Source organism: Canis lupus, chromosome 1 (assembly GCF_003254725.2).
Source record: "Canis lupus dingo isolate Sandy chromosome 1, ASM325472v2, whole genome shotgun sequence".
Taxonomy (NCBI): Eukaryota; Metazoa; Chordata; class Mammalia; order Carnivora; family Canidae; genus Canis; species Canis lupus.
Window position 1 is genome coordinate 7,757,418 of NC_064243.1, and position 16,461 is coordinate 7,773,878.

The window sequence follows — 16,461 nt, forward strand, 5'->3', positions numbered from 1 at the left end:
CTTACCAACTAAAGCAGGTTTGGACTCAAAAGGACTGCTCAAAATAACAACAACTACTTGGCAAAGCAAAGGTATCCAATTTACCCTCCTCAGTAGGGAATATAGAAGGCAAAATGTGTTATTTTTTCCTAATTTACACATTAGGATTACATAGTGAAGAAAATAAAATTTAAAAACTGACTCTAGGGGGCACCCAAGTGGCTCAGGTCATGATCCCAGGGTCCTGGAATCGAGCCCTACGTTGGGTTCTATGCTCAATACAGAGTCTGCTCCTCCCTCTGCCCCTCTCCTTACTGCTCTCTCTTCCCTCAAATAAATAAATAAAATCTTAAAAAAAAAAAAAAGCTGATCCTAAAACATGTTAACAAATGATACTCAAAGGGATCCCTGGGTGGCGCAGCGGTTTGGCGCCTGCCTTTGGCCCAGGGCGCGATCCTGGAGACCCGGGATCGAGTCCCACGTCGGGCTCTCGGTGTATGGAGCCTGCTTCTCCCTCTGCCTCATTCTCTCTCTCTCTCTCTCTCTCTCTCTCTCTCTCTGTGACTATCACAAATAAATTTTTAAAAAAAAACAAAAAAAACAAAAAACAAAAAAACAAATGATACTCAAGAAAAAACAGGAAGAAAATTTAAAACAAGACTTTTTAAGTAAGATTTTATTTGAATAAAATTATGTATTAGTATTTTTTCTTCTTTCTCTCCGTGTCTGTATTTTCCAAGTCTCCTTTAATACACATGGTAACAGGAACTTTCCAGAACACGCTGTGAAAAGCAGAGGAGCAGGGCCTGCCCAAGCTGTGCTCAGCAACACATTCATTCCTACTCCCCCACACTGGCCTCAGCCCACTCACCAGCTGTAGAAAATGGTGAAAGAACCACTTACTATGATGTTTGGGGGTCAAAACCCGATGTCACCCAGAAAGAATTGAGAAAGGCTTACAGGACACTGGCCCTGCAGTTACCACTCTGATAAGAATCCAAATGAAGGACAGAAGTCTAAACAGATTTCTCAAACTAATGAAGTGCTCTCTGATGCAAAGAAAAGGGAATTATATGACAGAGGAGCATAGGCAATTAAAGAACATGGGAGTGGGTGGTGGTTTGGGCTCCCTCATGGACATCTTTGATATGATTTTTTGGAGGAGAAGGAAGGATGCAGTGAGAAAGGAGAGGTAAAAATGTTGTGCATCAGCTCCCAGTAATCTTAGAAGATTTATACGACAGGTGCAACAAGAAACCTAGCTCTGCAAAAGAATGTGATTTGTGACAAATGTGAAGGCCGAGGTGGTAAGAAAGGAGCAGTAGAATGTTGTTCCAGTTGCCAAGGTTCTGGAATACAAATAAGAATTCACCAGAATGGTTCAGTAACTTCAGCCTGTGTGCATGAAGCACCAGGGCCAGGGGGAATGGATCAGTCCTAAAGACTGATGTAAAGGCTGCAATGGAAGGAAGATAATTCAAGAGAAGAAGGTTCTAGAAGTTCATATTGACAAAGGCAGGAAAGAGGGCCAGAAAATAACATTCTATGGTGACGGAGACCAAGAGCCAGGACTGGAACCAGGAGATACTATGATCATTTTAGATCAGAAGGACCGTGCTCTGTTTACTCAGCCAGGAGAAGACCTATTCATGTATACGCATATACAGCTGGTCGAAGCACTGTGCAGCTTTCAAAACCCAGTATCTACTCTTGACAACCAAACCACTGTCATCACCTCTCAGCAAGGTCAGATTGTCAAGCACGGAGATATCAAGTGTGTGCTAAATGAAGGCATGCTAATTGATTGTAGACCATATGAGAAGGGTTGTCTCATCATGGAATTTAAGGTAAACTTGCCTGAGAATGGCTTTCTCCCTCCTCTCCTTTCTCTCTTTGCTGGAAAAACTCCTACCTGAGAGGAAAGAAGTAGGAGAAATTGATGAAATGGACCAGATAGGACTGGTGGACTTGGATCCAAATCAAGAAAGATGGCGCCATTACAGTGGGGAAGCATATGAGAATGAACATCATCCTAGAGGTGCTGTTCCGTGTCAGACCTCTTGATGGGGCCAGTGAACAGCACTGCTGGCATTTTATATGCTGTTGTGAATGAGTAAAGGACTATAATCATAGCTCACTACTTGTTACTGTTTTTGTTCTAATATTCAACTATGGCAGTGTTTTAAAAGTTAAATGAAGAATACACTCAAATACAAAAGTTCAAGAAATTACACATAGTAACGGTTATAATGAGATTTCCAAATCTCTTTTAATATATATAGTAACAATTATAATTGTAACAATTTATAATATTTTAATATCTGGGGTTTTTCTCTTGCCCAGGTCTTGAAGACATTTGGAGAGTGTCATGGCCTGAATCTCTGTGTCCCTGTCCAAGCCATATGTGATGGTCATCCCCAGTTTGATGGTATTTAGAAATGGGATTTTTAAGAAGTGATTAGGTCATGAGGGTGGAGCCCTCATGAATACGATTAGTGCCCTTAACCTTTGTTAAGGTCTCTTTAGACCCCAGAAGGCTCCCTTGTACTTTCTGCCTCATATTGTGAGGACAATGTGAGATGGTGGTCTATGAACCAGGAAGAAGGTGGTCTCCAGGCACCTGATCTTGGAATTCTAACCTTCAAAACTGAAAAAAAAAGAATCCATCATTTAAGATTTTTTTAATTTTCTTTATTTGAGAGAGAGAGAATGAGTGAAAAAGTATGAGGGGGAGAGACAGAGGGAGAAGCAGACCTCCCTCTGAGCAGGAAGTGATGCAGGACTCAAGCCCAAGACCCTGAGATCATGACCTGAGCTGAAGGCAGATGCTTAACTGACTGGGTCACCCAGGCTCCCCAAAATTCCATTTTTTTATAAGCTACCCCGCCTATGGTATTTTTGTTATGGCAGCCAGAAGAAACCTAAAGAGACAAGATTTTAAAGTAAAAATGAGACTGAATTTGTTATTCATTTATTCATATATCTTACCAAAAATAAAGTATCCCCTTTGAAAGTAATTCAATATTGAAATGAAATAAGGTGGATACAAAAATATAAGAATCACCAACTAATTTTTTTAGTCCAGAAATTTCACAAATGCAACTAAGGGCCTTATAATGACAATGGCATCCACTGATAAGCTCAATTTTCTGGTTGGAAATTAAAAGCTCCATAAGCCTGAGGAGGTTTATTTTCTGTGTACCTCTTCTATTATATTGGTGTCATTTTGATCATCACTGAACTGGTAGTTGCTTTGCTCCTTCAAAGCTCTCACTAGAAAAAAAAAAGGATTCTCATCTATTCCATAATGAGAAGCTCTCAATCGTTAGTCAAATGACCATATTCAAAACCTGTATTTTCTACAAAGCATGCTATCATTTTAGCATTTTCCTTGATAAAGTATCTGCTTTATGATATGCCTCAGACTTTAAGCTACTTTCTTGTTACACACATTTTAATCTGATCAAGGCTCTTCCTTGTAATTATGTCTTACACTGTTATCATTTTCCACTGGTCTTTTCAAATTCCACTTGGTGTGGGGTCTGATAGCACACCTGACCTTCCAGGTACTCATTCATTTTGCAGCAACCTCTGGGCACCTGCCCTTCTGACTTTCTCTTCCAGGATGTTTTTTTATTCTTGCTTTTTGCATCTCTCCACATGTTGCTCTGGAATGATTTATCATCCTTGTTGTTCTTAGGAATCACTATCGCTCTAATTGCAAAGCTAAATAAATTGCACTTCTTCACTGTCACTTTGGAGAATTGCTTTCAGTAGAACATTTCTAATGATGGCCTAGAGAGCTCCTAAAAAATAAGGTCAGAATCACTGTATTTCAAGAGTGTTACAAAGCATTCTGAGCACAAAGATCTTTTGTATATACAGGCAAACCATGGACACACTGCACGTTCAGTTCCAGACAATTGCAACAAAATGCGCATCACAATAATAGGTCAAATGATGGTTTCCCTGGTACATATAAGTTATGCTTATACTATAGTGTAGTCTGGTAAGTGCACAACAGCATTTGTCTGAAAATGTACATACCTCAAATTAAAAATATTTTATTGCTAAAAAATGCTAAACATCATCTGAGCTTTCAGTGGGTTATAATCCCTGGTCACAGATCACCATAACAAAAATATAATAATGAAAAGTTTGAAACATTGTGAGAATTACCAAAATGTGACTTGAAGTAAGCAAACACTGTCGGAAAACATGTTGTGGACAGATTTCCTCCACCCAGGCTGCCTCAGACCTTCACTTGCATCTGCAAAGTGCACTAAAGTGAAGCACAGTAAAATGAAGTATGTCTGTAAAAACAGAGAGTCGGCTAATTTTACTCCTATAATGTAAAAGTTTTTCCATACGTTTCAAATATTTTGACTCTCAGCACTATTGTCTCAGCCTCAAAACTATGAGAGACTGAATACAGAAGTGGACGGTGGTCAGACCAGATGTAGAAATTGAACTCTAGCCTCCAGCCTAGACAACAACTAGTCCAAGAAACCAAACCACTCTCTGCAGTAGCCAAACCAGAAAACCAGCCTACTCTGCAAGTCACACTTGTAGGAAGTCAGACCATTATCTCTAGCAACAGTCCAGGAAACCAAACAGTAACCCTTGCAGTGATCCACCCAAGCCAGGACTTGATTTATGATTGACAGCTTTGCTAATAGCAGTCAAAGAAAGCCAAATATGCACCTGGAACCCACCACATAGGATGCCTTGCTTCAGGAAAGCCCACCTGCAGCTCCCCGCTGATGCCCTCCAAACAGGGCATATTGGGAGCCTTCCTCTCTTCCCTATAGAGCATCCCCCCTGCCTGCCTCTGAGTTTCTGCTCAGCCCAAATGATGGTGGCCCATCCCCTTGCTAGCGCGAGCAAGCACTGAATAAACAGCCTTTGCCAGTTCTCATTCAGGTGGTCTTCATTTACACCCAACCTAGCCTTCAAAAACACTGGTCGAGCTTAACTTTTAGATATAGTGTGGACGCTAACATGCCCACTTTATTTACTGTTTTCTTATTCCTAGAGACCTAAGGCTCAAAGTTCCAAATTTTGCTGCATATATTCCATGGAAATCACACTTACTACAGTGGCTTTGTACTCACCACAAAATAACTAATGCCTTTTTATCTGAGGATTTACGTATTTATAAATTAATCTTTATTGGGTGTTTGCTATGTGTGAAGCACCAGGGGAAACACAGATAAACCAGATGTGATTTTAACATAGATGCTCCCGGTCTGATGCCATCAACTATTTCAATGAGGATGACCTATCACATTTGCATGTCAGACTGAGCACAAGGTAACAAGGTATTTTATATCTAATGAGAAAGTATGGACTCCTCCTTGGGCTCCCACCAGCTCCCACCTGGAAAAGTGGTTGGGGAAAATCAAAGTAGTGTAGCCTTCCACACTGAGTTAGGACAGCTTAGGACCCTATTGAGATGGTTCTGGCTTCCAGAAATAGTAGTCCAGAGAGCCAAGTTGAAAAGAATCAGATCACCAGGTGCTTGATGAGAACACAGAACTCTGTGTCCTTAACAGGAAGCTTCATTTTTATCCTAGGCAAATATAGGACTTTCCTTTGGACTACTAACAAAATCTCTGACAGCAAAGCCTGTATCAAAGCTCAGAACTGGCTTAAAAGAACAAGAGGAAAGCCCTTTTGTACCTGTAACTTTTCCCATCTCACTTCTGGACAATGCTGGTTGTTCCAGAGTGGACCCTGTTCCCTTTGGTGGCCCAGCAGCCTTTCCTCCAGTTACTCAGAAGTCCACGGAAACCCTTGTAGGGAGCATCACTGTCCCAGGGACTCCTGCCTGAACACATGCAGATCCACGGCTTCCAATACAGACCTCTTCCTCCCCTACCCCGGCCTAGTTATTCCACCATTTGTGAGAAAGAACTACTTCTCCATCCATGAATGCCCATAGCTGAGGAGTATCTAGAGAGGCCTTCAAGTAGAAGGATCAAAGAACAAGCAGCATAATAATGAGGTTGCACCAGTCTTGAAAAAAATAAACATGACAATTAAGAGGAAGAGTTATATGGCCAAGTAGCATGCAGTTCAATACTGGGGCTCTTGCCAGGCACAGGCGTTCGGATGCAAGAGAATTACTGATCACCCCATGTGCTCAGCTCACTCATTTGTTTTGGTCTCTATTTAACCCGACAGGCATGCAAAACTCCCTGTGTGGTGTGGCCGCTGAAGAAAACTGTTAGTCCTTCTCATCATGTGTCATGTAGGATTTTTTTTCTTTTTCCCCAAGCTATACTTCCAGGAGCTCATCCTTCTGGCTGCCTAGCTGAAAAGGAATATTTGTAAATCTCAGTTACAAGGCCCAGCATGAGCATCCGAGAGTATGCAAATTTCAAGCCCAAGCTCCTGTGTGCTCATCAAGCCAAGGCATAAAATTCACACCAGAGTCTGATTCTAAAATGAAAATATTATACAAAATATTTTGATTACCCACAAACTCATACAACTCCTTTGGGGGTGTATCCATGGAGAACACCTAAATGATGGGTTTCCTAGTCATTAACACAGGGTTGGAATATATAGTCAAGAGATTTTTATTTCTTTTTTTCTCTTCCAGATGAATGACATTCTCCTCTATTTTTCAAGTCTCCTGTAAGAATGTGCCAGGTACCCTCTGGGATTCTTCCGCCAACCTTTAATGTAACCCACCTCTCCATGGTCTTGTGATTAGCTTGTGCCTGCGGTAAGAAAAAAGCTTCCGAGATATAAAAATCGGGGCCTGGACCTTCCTGAAGATGATACATTTACACGTACATATGAATCGCAATTTGAAGGATTTAATTTTACATTCCTTATGCCCGTAAAGTGAACCAGAATGAGATATTCATGATCCCTCCACAAGAAAATAAAGAAACACATCTTAAAGTCACTTACAATCTCATATAAAGTGTGATTTCTAACCCCACCATTTTAATGACGAGAAGCTGATTCAAACATCCCTTCTGCTAAGCCTGCACCAAAGCATTTTATATTCTTCCAGACTCTTTATAGGCTTGGACTGGGTAATTAATCCCCCCAGTGTAATATAATGCAAATATGCAGTCACCTAGAAGCAGCCAGCTGAGCAGGTGATGCAGGCAAGCATCTCAGCACAGAGAACTGCCTGGAAATGCGAGCATGAAGCAGGGGCAGGAGGAGGAATGGGGCAAGAGGTTACAAAATCAACCACACAGCCATTCTCTTTCCAGAGAAAGCAGAATTCACAGGCTGGATTAAAAATGGTCAAGAAAGTTTATTGCCAGTTTATTTCTACAATGTAAATATTATTAGGTGAAAAGAAACAGGAAACCAATTCAATTCCAGCGTGAATGTAAATAACAGTAATGGGCAATATCTGGCCTCCTCATCTCCGACTCACAAACCTCCTCTGCTTATGAGAACAAATGCTCCAGGGTGGATCACATCCAGGACCAATGACACTGCATAGGCAATTCAATAGCTTCCAATACGTGACTCTTGTTCACTTTTTCTAGATGAGAATGTGTGGTTAAAAAGATGGACTTCTGAAAATTCTGCTCGCATTTCAAACTTCTTCCCATAAAAGCCACTGTGAAGCTAAGGAATGATTATCCTGGGTTATTATCATTGATTGATTCAGCAAAACCTGGAAAAGGTAGATTATTTTTAAAAGCATGTGTTTTTTTGCAAATCTCTTTAGAATCCCAAGAACTAATACAATCATTAACATGCTAAAGTAACAGCAGTTATATGGGTGTAAGAATTGTTAGTAGATGAAGTAACTACTGATAATCACAATCTCATCACAAAATCATGTGTGTAAAGAGAATAATTTTGAAATCTGGTCATTGTTATGCAGTTTATAATCTGGAAAGAAAACAAAACATGCATGACACAATAAAGATAGCACGAATACCCCGTGTCAACAGGGTGCAAGTCTTTCCAAAGAAGAGGGAAATTGTCAAGGAAAACAGTTTTCAGGTAAGACACCGGTGAAGGACACTAGAATTTTAGCTAACTCTTAAATGGTAAGATATAGAGAAGTGGCATGGAAACATTCTAGCTCTGAAAAATCACATGAGTAACACTGAAACCATACAAATGGTTGCGAACAATTACCAAAAGGAAAATTGATACCATTCCTTCATATTTGCAATGACCACATGACCAATACAACAAAAAATTCTGTTCACAAGAGCCATAATTTTTTTTAAATTACAAAACACTTAGAAATAAATTTCTCAAGAAATGTGGAAGATCTAGAGGATAATGCTCTGAAATGTTTCTGTAAGGCCGACTGAATAAATAAAGCAAGAAGGCCATTCCTCTATGACATGACTCAATACCAATACTGCTGATCATTTCTCTTAATTAATACATTCAGTAGAAATTCAGTAACCTATCCTAATGCTTTTAGAACTCTTCAAAACCTGACAAGTTGATGCTAAAAGACATGTAAAAGAAAAATACAACTTGAATAGCAAAGAATTTTAACAAAAGAAGAGATACTTCCTTGATATAAATAAAACTATAGAAAATTAAACAGCAGGAGTAAAGATACCAGAAATGATAGATAGATCAATAGAACCAATGAAAATATTCATAAGCAATCCCAGCTATTTAGGGCTGAAAGTATTAAAAGGTGGCATTTCAAAGTAGTGGGGAAGGATGTACTATTCAATTTGCCCATGAAGTGTTGGAACAATCAGCTATAAATTACACAAAAAAATTAAATTTAGATCCCTGCATCACATTAATCACATTTTAATTTTCATCATATTAAAAGGCTAAATGTGAAAAAAAAAAAAAACCCTCTGGTAGCAGAGGAGAAAACAGGGGAATTGTTTATAACCTCAGGGAAAGCCAGGAACCTACCTTAAACAGATAGAAAGCAGAGAAACAATAAAGGGAAAATGGATAAATGTAACTACATAAAAACCGTAATCTCTACTACAAATAAGAACCCCAGTCAGGGAGAAAAGATTTGCCTTCTTTGCACAAAGAACTATACCCAAAATTTTAAAACTCCAGACACCTCCCTTCCCTCTACTATCATGCCAGTATGAACATAGCTCATAAATCAGCAAGGATCTCTTGGATCTTTCCTTCTCCTAGATATCCATTTTCAGGGATACAAGGAGACTCATATAAACTGTAGACCCCAGATTACAGGTAAGAACTGGAAAGAAATCTCAAGATAGGATGGGAGTAATGCAGAAGGCAATATAGCTCAGAGAACACAGACAGTACTCTTTCAAAAGTGTGAACACAGGATCATGGCAAGGGTTATACCCCATTTTTGTCACCATGGTTGTGAGATGTACATCGAGCTGCCAAAAAAAAAAAAAAAAAAAAAAAAAGGCCCCATTGGATACAGTTTTGTTTGAAAACCCAATGAGATTTGGCCACAGATAAATCATTTTCCAAAGCAGAGGGAAAGAAAAGCAACTAGAATGGAATTCTGCTCTGGTTTATCTAATACCCCACAGGAAACTTGTAAGTAGGTGGTCCCGGAAAGGCCAATTCATTCAAAGTTACATAAAATACAGGGAACTGGCACAATATCAATGCAAAGATACAATAATAGAAAATAAAAGGTATGTTTAAATCTGTTATTAACAAATGAATAACACTCAGCAGAAGAAAAAAATGTTGCCAAAGAACAGAAAAATCTGCACCAGAATTGTATGAGAAATTTAACACACCTTGAAACGGAACCACAGACATACAAGCCTTATACCATCAGAAATACTACACAACACACACACACACACACAACAGAAATGCAGAGTAGTAGAGACTTCCTAGTAAAATGCTTTTTAATATCGATAAAGCCAGAAAATATATAATACTAAAAAACTAAGACCAAACTTCTCTGTCATTTAAGTAAATGTAAATGAGCCAAACCCAACTACTTAAAGAAGAATTTTTGTCTGGTTCCAAAGCAAAAACAATTGTATATGGAAGAAAAATCTAAATGGAACTGAAAAGGTTGAGCAAAACAAAACCAAAGACAGAGAAAAAAAGTGAGAGAGAAATCATGATCTTATAAAAAGAGCTCATAAAATACACAGCCAAAAATAGCAAGATCAGACAAACAAATAGTAAAGCAAAGACAACTATCACAAATTCCAAAAGGTACAATTCAGCATGAAGACATGGTTCCAATATCATACAGCAAAAAGTATAGGAGATACAAGGAGGAACGGGCAGAAATAAGCTGATACTAGAAGATCCTAAACCAAGTCCAAAGCCTAACGCAAGTAGACAAAACCAAATCAGTATTTAAATGATTTAAGTAACATAATAAGTAAGTTATATAATTTATATAGAAAACAGTGAAAATCCCTTCTAGTTGAGTAGTTACGGGCAATTCATAAAAGTTAGCTACATATGTGACCCCAAAGACATTCATTCAAAAAGCACCAAACTGACAACCACAGTCTGATAGGCAGATTTGGAACCGGGGGACCCTCCTCCACTGGTGTCAAGTCCATGAGTCACATGGCCAAAGATTCCATTAGGTTATTCATCAACTGACCTTCAAGTAGGAAGATCACCTTGGAATAGCCAAGTGGAGCCCTTGAAAGCAGAGCTTTCTCCCTGTTGAGGAGGTGGGAGTCAGAAAAAGGCAGACAACATCCCAAAGCACAAGTAAGACAGGAACTTTGCCGGCTCCAAATGGAGAGGGCCGCAAGGAAAGCCCGAGAAGGAAGTTAATTCTGCCAAGAATCACTGAGGTTGGAAGAGGATCCGGGCTTTCCTCTGGCTGTTTTTTTTGCTTCCAGCTCTGTGAGACCCTGAGTGGAGAGACCAGCACAGTGCCCTTCAGAACCAAGGTCGCCAATGCATGCTGCTTGATGCTGCTGGACTGGAGGTAGCTTATTAAACAACAGAAAACCTCAGCTCAAGAAGCAGAGTTAAACCAGAACATCCAGGTGGGCAGAAAGTGAGAGTACAGTAAGAAAAATAACTCCCTCTCAGATTTTAAATAAAAATATATGAAGATTTGTTTGGTTGTTTAGCTTCATTTATTTTATCCTAAATCTATCGCCAAATGTATGGATACTCTATAAATTTGAAAAATGGATTGATCTTTAAATGAACTAACAAGGTTTTCCTCTGAATTTATATCTGAGGGTACTTGATAGCGTAAGAAATATTTCATCCAAAGAAGTAAAATATCAATAGCAATAAAGAGACTTGTCTTTTTCCCCCCAAAGAGTCAATGAAAACTGTAAGTGGTAATTCATTTGACTACTTTTTACAGTAAAATGCTGCCAAAGTCAAAACAATTACAGCGGGCCAGAGTATTTTACTGCCATTTAGGTAATTACCCATACATGCACGCATCTCAGCAATCCTAAGTAACCCCTTCCGAATCTTCATATTCTTCGTATTTGAATGAGCCTCATGCACCATAACTACAAATACTAGAAGCTATTTCAACCATTCAAAACAGTAAGAATATTTATAGTCCCGATGCCTTCAAAATTTTTAGCCCACCACGCTATGGCACACCCGTTTAGTAGCTTCATGCATCCGTGATATTTTTGGAGAACTCAGACTGAGTTTAGATTTATAGATTTAAATAACTCTATAACAAGTCAATTTAGCTTTTCAAAATACCCGTACAACAAGTAGTCTCCATAAAGAGACAGTTTCCTCCACACTGGATTCTGGCTCTTTTCACACATATTTTCTGAAGAGCAGGTTCCCAGGAGATTCCTAACAATGGCTTCCTTTGGATTCATTTTCATAGCAATGATTCATATTTAATTAATGCAACTCAATCATTTCTTTTTAAGCTTTGTCCTCACATAATGAGCCAATTTGTTACCTATTCATTTCTACAGTGCCTGTTTTTCTCACACAGAAATGCTGAAGTAGGTATTAGATCACAAACAGGATAAGAGAGAAAAATACTTCCTTTTGATATGAACTTTTAAATTCCATTAAACCATTAACCAGAGTCAACTAAAAAAAAAAAAAAATCATCCAGGAGCAATGACCAACAAATAGAGGAAAGTTTTAAAAAAATACAGAAAAAAATGAGAATGACCACACAACACAAAATAGCAAGTTAATGGAAACTGTACCCTAAGTGTGGATGTTTCCTAAGTCACTGAACACTAAAGAATACATAAAGAGCTCTGAGTTTCTCTCCATTCCTCAGTTTACCTGTTGATTAATCATTTCTCACTGTGTTTTGGGAAAGCCATAGCCATACTTTCTTTGAATACGTCCTCAAGAAATGAAAAGCGCACTATTCCATTGATGTATTTCAGATTTTCCTGGTGGCCAAGCCCAGTTATTTAATTTTTTCCTGATAAAACCAGGCTTGTAGAGTACCCGGTGTCTAGTAGGCACTTTGTGAATGTGTTAAACTTACGACTCTAGCAGACATTCTGTGATTCTGACAGCCAAAGTCACAGAAAGCATTTAAAGTGATGGAGAATATCTGATCAGGAAATGATGCCATTACCCCTTTATTTTCCACACAGTGGAACCCCTCAGGTTGGCAGGGGTGAGCATTTCTCCCAGGCTGGAGCTGCCTCCTTAATTCCAGAATTCCACGGTTGTGTGTGTTTTGCAAAGCTGTGCCGTGCTGGACAACAGGGAACAAGCAGCTACCACCTTCCCACCTGCCTGTGAACAGCACCGTGCCGTGACCATCAGCAGCACACAGGTGGGCGGAATGCATTGAGCTCATGGCTTCTTGGGGGGATCCGGAGTTCCAAGAAGAACTTGGGGGTCGGCAGAGCAGTACTCAGCATGTTCTGATCCAGGGAGCCTGCCGCTGGGGGCTTATCACGCCGGCTTCATCCCCCAGAGTGCAGTATGTGCACTAAACCAAAGACCAGCAGATGCTGCTGTGTCCTCTGTCGCCGAAACACACCTGAGAGCCAAGTGGTGAAGCCAGACTGACCGACCCAGGGGTCCTCGAGACCCCCGGGGGAATTTGTGCTTTCTTTCCAAAGCCCTCTAATCCCCTCCAGGTTCGCCTGACTAGACGTCTTGTTTCCTAGCATGACGATCCCATCCACTGGAGGACACCAGCTGGGCTACATCTAAAGCTACAACTCCCAGGACGCCTGGTGGCTCAGCCGTTGAGCGTCTGCCTTGGGCTCAGGTCCTGATGCTGGGGTCCTGGGATCGAGTCCTGCATCGAGCTCCCTGCAGGGGGCCTGCTTCTCCCTCTGCCTCTGCCTCTGCCTCTCTCTGTATCTTTCACGAATTAAAAATATCAAATCAAACCAATCAATCTACAACTCCCACCTGGCCATTCTGTCTCCTCAGGCCGGGGGTCAGGACAAAAAGGCCCTTGGGCTGCCCTCGGTGCTTTGAACCCAGTGCACTGTCCCTTGCTACCGCCGACCCCGGCAAGAGGAAGGAAAGAACAGAGCTGCCCTGGGCGGGCCTGGATAAACCCCGGATCACCCCCACCTCTGCCGCACAGGGCAGCCAAAATGTTGGCTGACGATGGAGGAAATGAGCCGGGCCTGGAGAGGAAGCGGGTGCCCCCCAGCACCCGGTCCCAACGGCAGGTGCAGCGGCGAGCTCTCTCGTGTTTTCTGCTACTGACCCAGTTGTACTGAGTCACCTTGGAGACTGCACGTGGCCACCACTTTGCGGGGAACTCTGAGCTCAGACGAGCGGGTTTCTGCGCCGCCCAGGGGCTGCGCTGGGACGCCCCTCAGCCACCGCGGGCGTCCCCTCGGCCTAGCTCCTGTTCCAGCTTCGGTTGCAGACCCTGTCCCGTGCGGCCTGCAGCCAGCTGGGTGCAGGTGCACCCCGGCGGTGCCCTGCCCTACGCCCATGCTGCAAGGGCTCCCTCCTGCCCAGGGCTTTGAGGGCCCCCAGCAAGGGGCAATGTCTCCAAAAATATCTCCGACTATTTCCACCAACCTCAGAGAGCTAAATATATTTTGCAGTTGCACTCGGTGTTATAGGAGGTAATCAAAAGTCATTGCGATCCTGCCAAACCCTGCTCAAGATCCTGACCCGAGGCGGCCAGATCCATCGCAGGGCGCTCCGTGGGAGGGACTGCGGGGACAGGACCGGTGCTTGCCCGCGGAGCAGGGACACGCGGAGGCGGCGGGGCATGCGGGCACCGCATTCCGGCCTTTGCTGACCTTCACCAGGTACTTCTCCTTAACACGTCTGCTCTGAGGGAGGGGCTGGTACTAGATGTGAAGGGGACAGGAAGCCTCCTAAAGCCAAAGCCACTTTCGGGACTGATTAGAATGCTATTCCTAAGAAGTTCTGGACGAGGTGGCCTCTCAGGATTAGACCAATGGAAACAGCATTAGTCAGTCCCACCATGAGCCTCCTACACACCCCAGTTCATGCCACCATCCCAGGATACAGGCAGACACTGCAAAGGGCACCCAGGGAGCTGGAGAGGCCCTGATGGAGGGTGGGGGGTGGCCAACGTTTAACTTTCTCCCTAAGACGGGTTCTCTCTCTCCATGGAGAACTGGCAGCAAGCTCCCTGAGCAGACCCAGCCCTAGGGAGGCATCAGGGCTTCCATCACAGGCCTGCACTCCTTGCTCCCGCACCAGCCACGCCTGGTACCGGTTACTGCAATGCCCTCCTGCAAAAGGATTACGGAAACCACTGAGATCTTCCTTTGGGTCAGGCCCTGTGTTATTGGAATCCATTCAAGCCCCACATGGCAGAGGATGTTAAAACCAAATGCAAAAGCTGTGCCTTCCCATCCAGAAGTTCCCAAACAGGGAACTTATTAGAGGCCACTCACCCCTGCACCTGCTGGAGTGTGTGTGCGTATTTCCCCGTCCTTGGCACCAGGCAGGGAGGGCTCTGTCGACACTATCACGGTGACAGATGGCTTTATTCGCCATGTCCAAAGGTATCCCAGCCAAAAGCAAAACGAGTCCACAGCAGGTTGAATCCTCTATGAAAATACCTGACAGGATACCTGTCAGGAAAATATCCACATAAATCCACTCAGCTCAAGAGAAAGACACTGAGCACTGGTTGCCACAAGGAGCATTTCATTTGACAGGGTTACAGAAACACTTCTCCCATTTCAGGGGTCAGCAAACTATAACCCATGAGTCAGATCAGGCCTGTTGCCTATTCTTAGACAGCCTATGAGCCAAGGAAGGTTTTTAAATTTTTAAATGGTTGAAAAAAATGAAAGGAAGATTTTTGTGATGTGTGAAAATGGTATGAAATTCAAATTTCAATGTCCATAAATAAAGTTTTATTGGAACCCAGCCACATTCATTCATTTTCATACTGCCTGAGGCAGCTTTCACACTACCAGGACAGAGATGCGTAGCTGCAAAAGCTTGGAATATTTATCATCTATTTTGTCATTGGCTGAATTGTATCCCCAAAGATTCATATGTTGGAAGTCCTAATACCCCATACCTCAGAATGCAACTGTATTGGGAGACTGGGCCTTTAAAGAAGTGATCACGTTAAAATGAGGCTGTGGGGTGGGCCCCAATCTAATTGGACTGGTGTCCTTATAAGTGGGGATTTGGAGAAATCGGTATCCTATTCAAAAAGATTGGGGGGGAGGATATGCAGAGGAAAGCCCATAAGGGCACAGCAGGAGGGTGACCATCTGTAAGCCAGGAAGAGAGGTCTTAATTCAGTAACTGAATTGGATAACACTTTGACCTTGGACTTCCAGCCTCTACAACTGTGAGAAAGTATACCTGCTGTGCAAGTCACCCAGTTTGTGGTACGTTTGCAGCTCTAGCAAACACAAACACACCCCTTTACAGAAAAAGTATGCTGACTCCTGTCTACACCATGAAATCCTCTACAAATTCACCTGTGTTTTCAACTATATAGCTCAGTATGTCATCAGGGTCCCCAGAGAGTATAGCCTGATTCACCCTATCTTCTTCCAAGACCAGTGGAGAAGAGGCATGCATGCTGTTGCCATTTGCAGAAGGTCAGGACACACAGTCACCCCAGCTCACCACCAGGTCAGAAACGAAGGACCACCTTGCTGGGTTCAGATGACACCTGCAGATTTCTGGGTGGGGGTAGAGACAGAGACAGTTCTGCACGTCTGTCCCAGCATCAGGCATGCATCTGCCCCTAAAACTCTGCTTACTGGCTCTAGGCTGTTTCCCTTCACATTGCCTTGGTGGCTCCAGGACATCAAGGTTAGAAGCACTTCCACGGGCTCTGATACTTAATCCCCTTATAGCATGTCATATGACAATCCCTAGTTTCTGTGTCTTTCTTTCCCTCCTCTCTTTTAGAGGACGTAAAACATCCCAGCTGTGTTGTTAGCAGGACCATGTCTCTCTACATGTCTCATGTTAAGGAAAACATTAGGTTATTTGCCTCTTTCCTGCTCTTACAGGGAGCAGGAAGGGATGGTTTATCAGCTTTTGCTTGCTTTGCTGAAATGTGCTTCAGAGATATGCAAATGCCATGTAAGGAGACGGCATCCATCCTAACACTCTGAAACACAGCAGCCC

At 42.3% G+C, this 16,461-nt stretch overlaps 1 protein-coding gene and 1 long non-coding RNA gene across 2 annotated transcripts; both read left to right on the forward strand.

Moving 5' to 3' along the window:
- Positions 1-1,326: 1,326 nt before the first annotated feature.
- Positions 1,327-6,898, forward strand: LOC112643983 (dnaJ homolog subfamily A member 1-like). The gene is made up of 3 exons (XM_049111941.1): positions 1,327-1,826; positions 2,323-2,407; positions 6,587-6,898. The coding sequence occupies exons 1-3, from the start codon at positions 1,569-1,571 to the stop codon at positions 6,592-6,594; spliced, it is 351 nt and encodes a 116-aa protein (XP_048967898.1). The 5' UTR covers positions 1,327-1,568; the 3' UTR covers positions 6,595-6,898.
- A 1,076-nt stretch (positions 6,899-7,974) lies between these two features.
- Positions 7,975-13,435, forward strand: LOC112643984 (uncharacterized). Its single transcript, XR_003126028.3, has 3 exons — positions 7,975-10,925; positions 12,492-12,676; positions 12,987-13,435. It is a non-coding gene; the product is annotated as an uncharacterized LOC112643984 (long non-coding RNA).
- Positions 13,436-16,461: the final 3,026 nt, after the last annotated feature.

Bases quoted from the DNA above. Each gene is read 5' to 3' on its own strand.
- LOC112643983 (XM_049111941.1), top strand. From the start codon at position 1,569: ATGATCATTTTAGATCAGAAGGACCGTGCTCTGTTTACTCAGCCAGGA. The intron at 1,827-2,322 runs GTAAACTTGCCT...TCTCTTGCCCAG, and splicing joins GTCTCATCATGGAATTTAAG to GTCTTGAAGACATTTGGAGA.